Source organism: Lithobates pipiens, unplaced genomic scaffold (genome assembly GCF_037356315.1).
Source record: "Lithobates pipiens isolate NorthernLeopardFrog02 unplaced genomic scaffold, aLitPip1_a1.2 Scaffold_16, whole genome shotgun sequence".
Taxonomy (NCBI): domain Eukaryota; kingdom Metazoa; phylum Chordata; class Amphibia; order Anura; family Ranidae; genus Lithobates; species Lithobates pipiens.
Window position 1 is genome coordinate 164627102 of NW_027507748.1, and position 12927 is coordinate 164640028.

Sequence of the window (12927 nt, forward strand, 5' to 3'; positions counted from 1 at the left end):
CCATTGATTTCAGTAGGCTACCTTAATTCAACACATGTTAAAGCATGTGCATTAATGCACTGCAAATATGTAAATGGGCCCTTAAGATTCAAATGACCACCTTAATGGCAAATAACATACTATGTGCACTTGTAATTTATTTTTGCGATGGGGGGGAGGGGCTTTAGGTTCAGTTTTACATTACATTGCATGTAATGGTTAGTTTGTAGTCCAGATTCCTTAAAAGCAGCACTTTGCATAGTGAATTGTAATTGTTCTATAGTTATTCTGTTCACAAGTTATAAATTTGTTTTCTTTCTCGCCCTCTGACTACAGTCTATACACAGAATTGGTGTCCAATAACACCTTTTTGAAATCCTCTAAAATACATATACGGTATCTCACAAATGTGAGTAAACCCCTCACATTTTTTTTTATATTTATATATTTTCATGTGACAACACTAAAGAAATGACACTTTGCTACAATGTAAAGTAGTGAGTGTACAGCTTGTATAACAGTGTACATTTGCTGTCCCCTCAAAATGACAACACACAACCATTAATGTCTAAACCGCTGGCAACAACAGTGAGTACACCCCTAAGTGAAAATGTCTAATTTGGGCCCAAAGTGTCATTATTTTGTGTGCCCACCATTATTTACTAGCACTCCCTTAACCCTCTTGGGGATGGAGTTCACCAGTGCTTCACAGGTTGCCACTGGAGTTCTCTTTCACTCCTCCATGACAACATCACAGAGCTGGTGGATGTTAGACCTTGACCTCCACCTTCCGTTTGAGCATGCCCCACAGATGCTCAGTAGGGTTTAAGTCTTCTTGGCTAGTCCCTCACCTTTACCCTCAGCTTCTTTAGCAAGGCAGTGGTCTTCTTGGAGGTGTGTTTGGGGTTGTTATTGTGTTGGAATACTGCCCTACGGCCCAGTTTCCAAAGGGATTGAATAATTCTCTGCTTCAGTATGTCACAGCACATGTTGGCTTTCATGGTTCCCTCAATGAACTGTAGCTCCCCAGTGCCAGCAGCACTCATGCAGCCCCAGACCATGACACTCCCACCACCATGCTTGACTGTAGGCAAGACACACTTGTCTTTGTACTCCTCACCTGGTTGCCGCCATACACGCTTGACACCATCTGAATAATAAATACGTTTATCTTGGTCTCATCAGACCACACTGCATGGTTCCAGTAATGCATGTCCTTAAGCCGCGTACACACGGGCAGACTGTATGGCCTACTTAGTCCGTCGAAACACATTTCAGCGAACAGTCTGCTCGTGTGTGGGCTTCAGCTGACTTTTTCAGCGTGCAGTCTGGCGTACTAAGTATTTCGGAATTTTCGAAATTCTGTCCGTCATACTTTGGTTTCAGCGGACAATCCGCTCGTCAGTAGGCTAGTTCGACGGACTAAGAATGGCGCATGCTCAGAAAGGATTTACACGGCAGAAGGTTGCATTGCTGTGTATTGGACTTCCTATTTCTAGTCCCGTCGTACGTGCTGTATTCGTCATCGCGCAAGCTTTCGACGGACTGTTTGTTCATCCGTGTGTGGTCAAGTCCGTTCATTCGAAAGTATGACGGACTGTCCGTCGGATTGTATGACAGACTAAGTAGGCCATACAGTCCGCCCGTGTGTACGCGACTTAAGTCTGCTTGTCTTCAGCAAACTGTTTGCGGGCTTTTTGTGCATCATCTTTCAAAGAGGCTTCCATCTGGGATGACAGCCATGCAGACCAATTTGATGCAGTATGCGGCTTATGGGTCTGAGCACTAATAGGCTCCCCCCCCAGCACTTCAACCTTTGCAGCAATGCTGGCAGCACTCATATGTCTGTTTCCCAAAGACAACCTCTGGATATAACGCTGAGCATGTGCACTCAACTTCTTTGGTCGACCATGGCGAGGCCTGTTCTGAATGGAACCTGTCCTGTTAAATTGCTGTATGGTCTTGGCCACCATGCTGCAGCAAAGTTTCAGGGTCTTGGCAATCTTCGTATTGCCTAGGCCATCTTTATTTAGAGCAACAATTCTTTTTTTCAGATCCTCAGAGTTCCATGTTGAACTTCCAGGGACCAGTATGAGAGTGTGTGAGCGATAACACCAAATTGAATACATCTGCTCCCCATTCACACCTGAGACCTTGTAACACTGAGTCACATGATACCGGGGAGGAAAAATGGCTAATTGGGCCCAATTTGGACATATTCACTTAGGGGTGTACTCACTTTTGTTGCCAGCGATTTAGACATTAATAGCTGTGTGTTGAGTTATTTTGAGGGAACAGCAAATTTGCACTGCTATACAAGCTGTACACTCACTACTTTACATTGTAGCAAAGTGTCATTTCTTTTCTTACATCAGGGGACACAGAGCCATAGTAATAACTATGTGGGTTATATCGGCATATCAGGTGCTGGACACTGGTATGCCCCTTAATGCCCCTTTTTCGCCAGTGTCTGAGGTGTTGGGCATGTGTAAGGATGTGTGTACTGAGCTCCACGGGCAGTAATCCTTTGTTGAGAGCCACCCATCCTGACTGGATCTGATCTGGTGTCTCTGCAATGGACTAAATGATAGGTACCCAGGCCTTGTCATCCGAAGACACAAGGTTTTGCTTGTGAATGCTTTTAAAGCAGGGCCCTGGGATCCAGTACTTTTTGGTAGTAAGGCCAATAAAAGTTTACTGGCAGGATCTTCTCACAGGTCCAGGATTGCGGGATTACCTGAGTGTACCCCTGTTCCTGAAGGTTTCCTTTCAAGGTCTCGGAGCCTACCGTGAAGGGCGAAGATTGTTTTTTTTTTTTTATCTCTGACAAACCCTGCTGCAAGGAAAGGTAGGGGAGTTAATCTCTCCTTCCATGTATTGTGTTGTCATGTCTATGTGTCACCACTGGAGACTGTATTCAGCACTCACCATTCTGACACTGGAAACAGCAGAAGCTTCACTCTCCTCTCCCTTCAAGCCAGCTCAGACCCTCAGGTATCAAGGGGGGTCTGATCACTTCCTTTGAAAAAGAAAAAGGAAAAATGTTTTTATTGGGCAAGTCGCGGCCGCTCGCCAAGCAGAGGATTTACCCGCCGCTGCCCGCCATGATGCCGGCGCTCACGCGGGAGATTCTCTTCCCTGTTTGAAACAGGAAGGGGGGGTGTTTTCGCACGGGGGCATGGCTAAATGGCGTCAGATGCCGGCCACATGTGTAGGAAGTAGTTAGAGCTCTGCAAGAGAAGCTACTGCCTAGCGGTGGAGGAACAGAGCAGAGTGGTTGCTGGTCAGGTTTGGTGACACAGGCATTTTCCTTTTGGCAACATTGTACTGTATAGCTAGGATTAATAGCAGTTCTTGTACTGTACTATATCCTAGCAAGTGAAAGATTATTTTGCTGGTACTGCCTCTGCTTTGTACTGTAAGCTATGAGTGACAAAGGGGCCAGGAACCCCTCTAAGGGTTCTAAGGGGTTAATGGTATACTAAAAACCCTCCAAAAGAATGTCTTCTTCCCCGAGAGGTAAAAAGAAAAATACGGCCAGTCAGAAGAAGCTGTCAAGGGTAGGACACTTCTGTCCCTGTGTATTTCATACAAACAGGTTTTTCTTCTACCATTTAAGAGATTATTGCTATGATGTCTCTCCATAGTAGGACTAAACACAGCAGATTCCCATCGAGTCCTCTGGGCCCTTTTGTTGAGGTGCAGGAGGCTGGGGATCAGGTAGATCTTCCTAAATATTGGAAGATACTTATTTTTCCTCTTCAGAGGATCCTAACAGGGAGGGAGTAGCCGCACAAGTCAGGTGTTTGTCTACTCCCTTACTTAACCCTTTTGTTGCCTGACACAGGTTCTTGAGGTATCTACCTCTAATAGGGTTCATTTGAACCTCCCCCACCTGGGGATGTGTTTCCTATTCATGCATAGCTTATGTATTCAGAATGGGAACATTTCTATGAAAGAAATGGGGGGTTCCAGCTATTGCTGCAATCACCTCAGTGAGCAGAGTCTCACATGTCCAGTGGATAATGCACTGATGTTAAAGGATCCAGCAAGTTAAGGTTGGATTTTCCTTTTAAAGACAAGATGTCTTTTGCAGTTCTGGCTGCAATTGGAGTAGCTCAGTCCATTAACCCTTTAACGTCTGCTCCACTATTGTGGTGGGGTGCATTTTGAGTCACGCCAATGCATTGGAATGTGGGCTCCAAGGGGTTAAGGAACAGGTGTGAGATACCTGAAAGTTCTGCCTGATCAGCAGGCCCGGCAAGGGGCTGGTGTATTTGACGCACTGTGTCTCACAGATGCTATGAAGGACTCGATCATTTAAGCCCTATGGCTTATACTTGGACTAGTGCATCTTTGCAGAGGTCCATGGCTGAGATATTGATCAGCCGAAGCACCAGGTGAAAACCCTTTGCCAGTCTTTGTCCTTTCCTGGGGTATGACTATTTAGAGTGGATAAGTACATCTAAAAGGGTTAAAGCTCTCTTTACCAATAAAGGAGGTTCAAACAGTTTTCCTTTAATCATGCAGCCTCTCCTAATGCCTGGGCTATCTGCCTTTAGGCGGTCTCAATGGGGCAGCACCAGGATCTTGGGGTAGAAAGCCCATGAAGCAGAATGATAAGGCCTTCTCATGAAGGAGCATCCCCACTCCTTTGACTGAGGGGAAAGGTCCTGCAGTTCTCAAAGTCTGGCAGGAACAATGTTAAGAGCAGAGTGATTTCTACGATTTTTTTTCTCTAGGTTACATCTAGAGTTTCAAGAGCTGGCCCAGTCTGCTTTCGATCTGAGGGTCCGGGGTTCAGGTCCTGTTTGGGTGCTGCCTGTGGGGTCCTTGGGGCTCTCCTCAAAGAATGGTCCCAAGGTTCCAGAGAAAAGAAAAAAAAGAAAGAACAGAAGTGTCTCTTTCTGGTCTCTGGCTCAGCTGTTATCCCAGTCGGTGATATCAGAGATTCCCTTAGTGGAGTAGGGTTTTTTGGCTCAAACCTTTTAAGGTCCCAGAGCCAAGCAGAGAGGTAAGACCCACTCTAGATCTCGGAGATCTGAATCGGCACTTAAACATCCGATCCTTTCATAATTCGATCTGCTGTGTCCATCCTGCAAGGAGGTGAGTTGCATATCTCCATGTGCCAAAGTTTCCTGCTTACCAGAAATCTCTGCAGTTTGAAATATAAAATGATTTTTATCAATCGTGGCACTGCCATTTGGCTTAGCCACAGCGCTACAAGTGTTCTGAAAGATTCTGGCACCTCCTTTAGCCAGGTTAAAGGTTTAAGGCACAGCGGTCCTAGCCTATTAGAAGATCTACTTTGAATAGATCATTCAGTCTCAGGTCTAAGACCAGAGTCTGATCTCAGCTGTAGATAGCTGAAATCTCTAGATTGGATTCTCAGCCTAGGAAGAATCTCCTTAAAACCATCAAGGAGGTTACTTGGGGGCTGGTTATAGATACCATACAGAAGAAGGTATTCTTACCCCAGACATGAATCAGTTCCATTGTAGGACTAATTCAACTTATCAGGAAAGGAAAATTCCTTAATTTTGGCTGCAGGAGATTTTTAGGGGAAATAGTGGCCTCCTTCAGGGCCGTCCCTTGCGCGCAGTTTTATCAAATACTGCTTCAAGACACCATCCTGTCAGTCTGGAATAAAGAAGATTCAGGCCTTGTTAGTTTTCAATACGCTTAGCTCCCGACATAGGTCAGAGTCTAAATTGGTGGTTTTCCAGCAGGAGGGAAAATCTTTATCCTACAAGGTGTTAACAACAGATGCCAGCCTTCTAGGCTGGGGAACGGCCCTCGTAGAAGATTCTGTCCAGAGGAGATGGTTCAGGTTAGAGGACCTTGCCTATCAACTTTGTTGGAAGTTTTCAGGCAGTACAGCTGGCCATAGAATCTTGGTGGTCAGATTAAGGGACTCTCCTGACAGGATTCAGTCTGATAGAGCCACGGCGGTGGCTTACATCAATCACCAGGGGAGGTACAGGAAGAGGTGAATAATGTTCTAGCTTTGGCAGAACATAACTCTCCTTGCCTAGCGGCAATTTTAATATTTCAGGCATACTATTTGAGACGCCAACAATTATTTCTGGGAGAATGATCTCTTCAACCCGACATCTTCCTAACGATATGTCAGATGGGGTACTGCAGACATGCACCTATTCGCGTCCAGATTCATTAAGGTTGACAGCTTTATGTCAAACAAGGGGTCCGCTAGCAGGCGGAACAGACGCATTAGTCTTCTCAGGGGATCAGTTTGATCTATGCTTTTCCTCCAGTTCTGCTACTTCTGCGCCTTCTCCGCAGGATTAAGCAGGAACAGAAGGAGGTGATTCTGGTGGACCCAGTCGGGTCCCAGAAGATCTTAATTTAGCGATCATAAAGAGGGCAGTAGAAGTCCTTTGGACTCTGCCATTATAGCCAGACCTTCTTGCACAAGGTCCGGTATTTCATCCTACTTTACGGACAAGGAGTTTAACAGGTTTGACTGTTGAATCCCACTCTATAAAAGATCGTGGGTGATTTCCTTCAGTAGTGTCTACTTTGACTAATGCCAGGAAGCCGGCTTTCAGAATCACTTTCTATAGAATCTGGAAGGCATAAATTTCTTGGTATGGATCCAGGGGTTGGCACCCCAGGAAGTATGTCAGTAGGCAGGATTCCTGCATATGGGATCTGAAATTAAGCTGGCCTTGACTTTTATCAAGAGCCAGATCCAGGCCGTGTCAATGTCTTTTCCTACGGCCTCTTGTTTCCCACTCTTGGTTCATAGCTTATTCAGTTTATTCCCCCTATCAAGGCACCTCTAAATCCTTAGGATTTAAAAGTGGTCTTGTCGGCTTTGTTAAATCAGCCTTTTGAACCTTATGAAAAATTCTCTTGGTTCTTTGACAAGAAAGATAATCTTTTTTGCTTACCAGTTCTTCTGCTAGAAGAGTATCGAAACGGCTCTGTCTTGTAAGAGCCATATTTCATCATGAATAAGGACTAGGTGGTTTGATGTCCTCATCCTGAATTCTTACCAAAAGTGGTAACAGGTTTTCATTTAAACCAAGATATTATTCTTCCTTCTTTCTCCCCATAAGCCTTAATCTGGGCAAGAGAAAGCACTACAGTCTCTTGATGTAGTAAGAGCGATCAGAATCTATTTAAGGGCGACCAATTAGGTTCGCAAAACACAGGTTTTGTTTGTACTGTCAGAGGGTCCAAGATATGGACAGGCAGCGTCAAGATCCACTATTTTCCAAATGGATTTGACAAGTGATTGATCAAGCTTCAGATTAAAGAAGAAATTTATTCCTTCTCATATTAAGAGCACATTCATCCAGGGCGATTAGTGCCTCTTGGGTGGTGCATCATCAGGCCTCTATGGCTCAGATCTGTAAGACCGCAACATTGGTCTTTGGTTCCGACGTTTAGCCGATTTATTTATTTATTTTTTTCAAATCGATATTAAAGCGGAGGGCCGGTTATAAAAAAAAAAAAAAAAAAAAGTCAGCAGCTGCAAACACTGCAGCTGCTGACTTAATAAACACACTCACCTGTCCAGGGCGCCCGCGATGTCGGCCGCCCGAGGCCGACCCGTCCCTCGGCTCTCGGGTCCCGGCGCCGCCATCCCTTGTAAGGGAAACAGGCAGCGGAGCCTTATGGCTTCACTGCCCGTTTCCTACTGCGCATGCGCGAGTCCCGCAGCTGCTGCGCATGCGCGAGTCCCGCAGCGCTTTCTGAATGGGACGCGCTGTGTTCTGGAACACACAGTTCCCAGAACACAGCGCGACTCATTACCCAGAAGACGCCGCGACGAAGAGAGAAGACAGAAGATCTCCGGGGAGGAGGAAGAGGAAGATTAGGAGAAAGTGCCTAGCAACAGGCATTTCTGGTAAGTAAAAAAAAAAAATTTTTTCATTTTTTTTTTTTTAGATTTTTTGTAATTTTTAACATTTTTTTGTTTTTCAGGGTGGCCCTCCCCTTTAAAGGTCATGAGGAGATTGCCTTTGGGCACAGCATACACTGCATGCTGCACTAAGAGTCCTCTGGCCTCCTATTTCTTTGATTCTGTCTACCCCCCTTCAGTTACCATTGCTATAGGACATCTCACATAGTTATTACTATGGCTCTGTGTCCCCTGATGTAAGAAAAGAAAATAGGATTTTTAAAACAACTTCCCTGTACAATCCTTTTCTTTGATGTACATCAGGGGACACCGAGGTCCCTCCCTTCTTCGTCTTATACACTTTGATGGCTTGGCTACAAAACTGAGGACTCCCAGTAATGGGAGGGTTTATATGGGGGAAGTTCACGCCTTAAGGGGCATGCCAGTGTCCAGCACCTGATATGCCGATATAACCCACGTAATTATTACTATGGCCTGTGTCCCCTGATGTACATCAAAGAAAAGGATTTTACAGGTAAGCTGTTTTAAAAATCCTATTTTATTCAGTGTTGGCACATGAAAATATATAATAAAATATTTAGAAAAATGTGAGGGTTGTACTCACTTTTGTGAGATACTGTAAATCTTTCAACAATAATACCCTATACTGTTGAAATCAAACTGTTTCCCGTTCACTATATATGAGCTTATGTAATGATTGCAGTCCTATGGAAGAATTGTCATCACAATTAATGTTTCCTTCCTGCCAGGATTTAAAGATACTGCTGGCTCGGAGAGTGATGGGGGCGACTCCAAATCAGAAGGGACCAATGGAACAAGTGGAGCAGAAAACCAGGCGAAAAAGATCAGGGGATTTGGCTTTGGGGATATTTTCAAAGACAAGCCAATTAAGTTAAGACCAAGGTCAATAGAAATGGAAAATGACATTCCTCCCGTAGAAAAGGTAAATATACAGTATATATGCTTTTTTTTCTTTTTTTTTTTTGTCATTTATATAGGTATGCTAAATTCTTAAAATAAGCACTAATGTCTATTCATTTTGTTGCGCTTTGTAAGCACACAAACATTAAGACAAATTATGGCTAATGTTACTGTGCATAGCATTAAGGCAGCTTATTCGTTTGAATGGACTGCCTAGTGCACCAAAAGTGCATGTACAATTATTATAACACAGCGCACTACAATGCACATTAGTGTGTTACCATGCATGGTTATGCACTGCTATGTATATCCGTTGGCTAGGTGTGTTGGGATGCCGCACAGAATGAACCCTAAAGCACCTTCCCAACAGACATGCACCACAATGCACATCTGTTGATAAGATGCATTCAGAAGGACTAGTACTGCATCCACTAATGCATATTTCCTTAGCGCTGTGGTGTGAACAGGTGCCTAGAAATGTTAGGAGCAAGTTTGTGTGTTCCATTTTATCTGCTGTTTACTATCAATAGAATAGAATTCAATTAATCAAATGTGTTGTGTGACAGTGTTGCACCCAGTGTTAACTTCGTCAGCAAAAAAGGTTTTGTCATAATTTTTGGCAGCGGCATTTTTACAGTGACGAAAACAAAATGAAAAGTACACCGCATTTTCGTCCACTGACGAAAACTATGACCAAAATCAATTCCATTTTTGTTAATGAATGAAAACTAAACAAAAATGTCAGGCAGGGACGTTTACCCTTAGAACATCTGCTTTCCACATAGAGCCAGGCATTTGTAGATAGGAGGCTGTTAGCAGAAAGGTTAGACTATCAATGTCTGTTATCTGCAGCCTGTAGGGGGATGTTCTATTAGGATGGTGGGGTCTTGAATGTGTAGTTAACCTTCTCATACACTGCCACGTACTCACACTTCATACTGATATATGGAGGCCCCTGAAGGAGACCTGCTCCTTGTCCATAGACTTCATAGATTGTCCACTATGGAAGAGCAGCACACTGTCTGATCTGTGCAGGATTAACCTTTTTGCTGTCAGAGCTGTTTTTGCACCCATGCTCCAAAAAAATCAACTTAGGCCTGAAGATTACATAAACCAGACAAGTTTTTGTAAATGTGCACTGCATGGTGGTATCATCGCGCAAAGAGTTTAAAAAAAAATAATTATTATTTGAATGTTACACTTCTGTCAAAGAAAAGCAATATTCTTGTAAAAAAAACGTTGGTTTATCATAAAGATGTTATATAATGATTAAATCTGTGTCTGTAGTGCATGTTCAAACCTTAATACCAAAAAAGATGACCTATTCAATTTTTCACTCCAGGAGTGGATAATGAGTTTGGAAATTGTAGATAAATGCTAAAATAATGCATTTGATTTTAGTCATCTAAAATTATTTTAGTACTGGAGAGTTTAGTTGACTAAAATGTACTGGAGAGTTTAGTTGACTAAAATGTACTGGAGAGTTTAGTTGACTAAAATGTACTGGAGAGTTTAGTCGACTAAAATGTACTGGAGAGTTTAGTCGACTAAATAGGATTAAAACACTTGCAGAAGACTAACATGGGACTAAAACTAAAATGCCATTTTAGTCCTAGGACTAAGACTAAAACTAAATTTGCTGCAAAAATTAACACTGGTTGCACCTTGCCACGGTTGAGGTTTGGGGTGCCTGTTTTGCCATTTTTTTCAGGACTGGTAACTCCTGGATTGGGTCCTTATTTTACTGGGAAACAGCATGCAGGTGTGTCAACCTTTTGAGTCAAGGGGCAGTCTATGGTTCAGGGCTCTTTCCTTAGAGATTAGCTGCTGTAGGAGGAATGTTTGTGAAGAGACACTGGATGGGGTCATCTGACCAGGCCATTGTCTGAGAGAAGTATTAAGAGGCTCTGTGTAATTGGGCTGGAGCCTTTGCAGCCCCAAGGTGGGCGGTTTGTTACAATGCTGAATAACTTAACCATGGTGAGTCTGTGCACAGACAGATTCAGGGACTACGGAGTCCAGGTCAACAGAAGGCTGGAATATTTGTCATGATATATGAGCGTGATATACTTGTCATTATGCTGAAAACCCCTGTGAGGCTAACAGTCTGTGTGTTTTAACTTGACTTTTGAATAAAAATTGTCAAAAAGCCTTGAAACATACTTCACTGTCTGTACTGAAGTTGCAGTACAATTTGTGGAGGATGCGGGCAAAAGTGGAGTCGGCTGATTCTCGCTAAACCATAAGTTTATGTAGGGAAATGGTTATGCACATTGCTTTTCTTATATATTGTACATTCACATCCCTCCCTGCCCTCAAGGAGCTTAGTCTAAGGTCCATCACACACATGCATACTTGCACGTAATAGGGCTAATTTAGACAGGATTAATATATGAGTATATCTTTGGAGTCTGGACGGAAACCAGTGTACCCAGAGAAAATCCACGCAGGTACAGGCTGAATTTTGGCTGAATTTGAGAACATTGTTGCATTGTAAAGATTGCCCAAAGAACTCTGGGCAGAGTTATTGCAGCCCTTTCTCATAGTAGCAAGCAATTTTAATCCCTTTCTACTGGTGAGGTTCTGGGTAACTTACCATTTGATGGGCCAAGGCTATGATGACTATGACCGCTTTAAAACATGAATTGTGCCTTGGGAGGCGATGGGTGTTACTGGGAATGCCAGCAACTCTCTGTTAAAGAAAGACCATCTGCCATAGCAACTAGAGAAAGTGCATCACTGGGTCACCAAAGTTATGTCGGAAGTGGGGCTCAGAACTCCTAGCAAGTGCATTGCGCGTGGTGCAGTGAGTGGGGGCATGCTGTTTCCAAGTGTCCTCTGTCTCTGGATTCTGCTCAAGGTAACATGGCTGGGTCTTTGGTTACCTGCTCTGCTTCATGTGCAAAAGTGCCTGCTGTCACTCCTGGCAACAGTGACCCACTTCCTGTTGAGACTGCAGGGAGTGCCAGGGAGCACAGCTATTTAAGCATATGGTCGTTGGGGTGAAATGGTAGGTTAAAGAGAAGTGGAGCAGTCGGCCCTTACCCCAGTGTACTAAAAAGGAAGATGACAACACTGACTGTGCTGGTGGGTAAGACTATCTTGGTTAAAACGTGTGCGGGAATTTCAAGTACAGTGTCCTAGGAGACTGATTTTAAGACTGCTCATGCTCATGCAGATTTCTGTATTATTATTTTTTTTACTGGTCAATATGCAGTATATGTTTACATGCCTGTGTGTACAGGCACACTGACAGCAGTGGGCTGCATTTAAGTTGGTAAAAAAAAACGCCTTTATGCCTGAAGACTGAGCATTTTCAGACAGCAATGTGCAAGAGGCCTAAAGATTTATACCAAACTGACAGTACCCAGGGTGAGGATGTGGAGCAGCTCACTAGCACTGAACCACTGATGGAGGATAAGGCACATGACAATCCTCTGGGAGATCACCAGGCTATTGTGTCAGCTATGGAGTGTGTGGAGGAGATCCCTTTAAGAAACACTACTTAAGCCTAGTACGCACAAGCGGATTTTCCGTCAGAAAAATCTTGGATGTTTTTTCCAACGGAATTCTGCTCAAGCGTGGCTTTCATTCACACAGTCACACAATGCTCTCAATCTTTTGCTGGCAGGAATTCGGCCAGCAAAAGCCCGATGGAGCATACACATGGTCGCATTTTCCGACCAAAAGCTGTCATCAGTCTTTTGCTGGCCAAATTTCCAATCGTGTGTACGCGGCATTCTAGCGCTTGAATGAGTCCTTCCACAGTCACATGAGGGTCACCAGGAAGGTCTTTAGCATGAATTTGGGGTTCCCCTTCCTGACAGACATGTTAAAAGAGATGGTTAAACTCTAGAACATTTAACTGCTATATACCCTAGTGGCTTGCAAGGTACCAATAGTTGGCGCAAGGTGTTACAGGCTGTACCGATCAAAGGTGGACAAAATTGGGATTGTTTGATACGTTTGTCAATGATGTTGAAAGATGCCTCATAGGCCACTGCTGGGTTGCTTCCTGGTAGTATGTGAGAGCCACTTCAAAGGACTGTTGGACGTCTATGGTATGCGGGATCTCAGAGGCCTCTCCGTATGGTAGTGTGAAGGAAAGGTGCTGCTGATCAACTTCTAGTCAAAGG

General features: G+C 43.9%; 1 protein-coding gene across 2 annotated transcripts in view; it reads left to right on the forward strand.

Annotated features, from left to right (window-relative positions):
* The window catches only part of SH3KBP1 (SH3 domain containing kinase binding protein 1), a 530573-nt gene that overhangs the window by 302189 nt on the left and 215457 nt on the right, over window positions 1–12927 (forward strand). For both annotated transcript variants that reach the window (XM_077480738.1, XM_077480739.1), the window contains one exon: window positions 8620–8813. In XM_077480738.1, the coding sequence (XP_077336864.1) occupies window positions 8620–8813 (194 nt within the window). The remainder of the gene's footprint in view (window positions 1–8619; window positions 8814–12927) is intronic.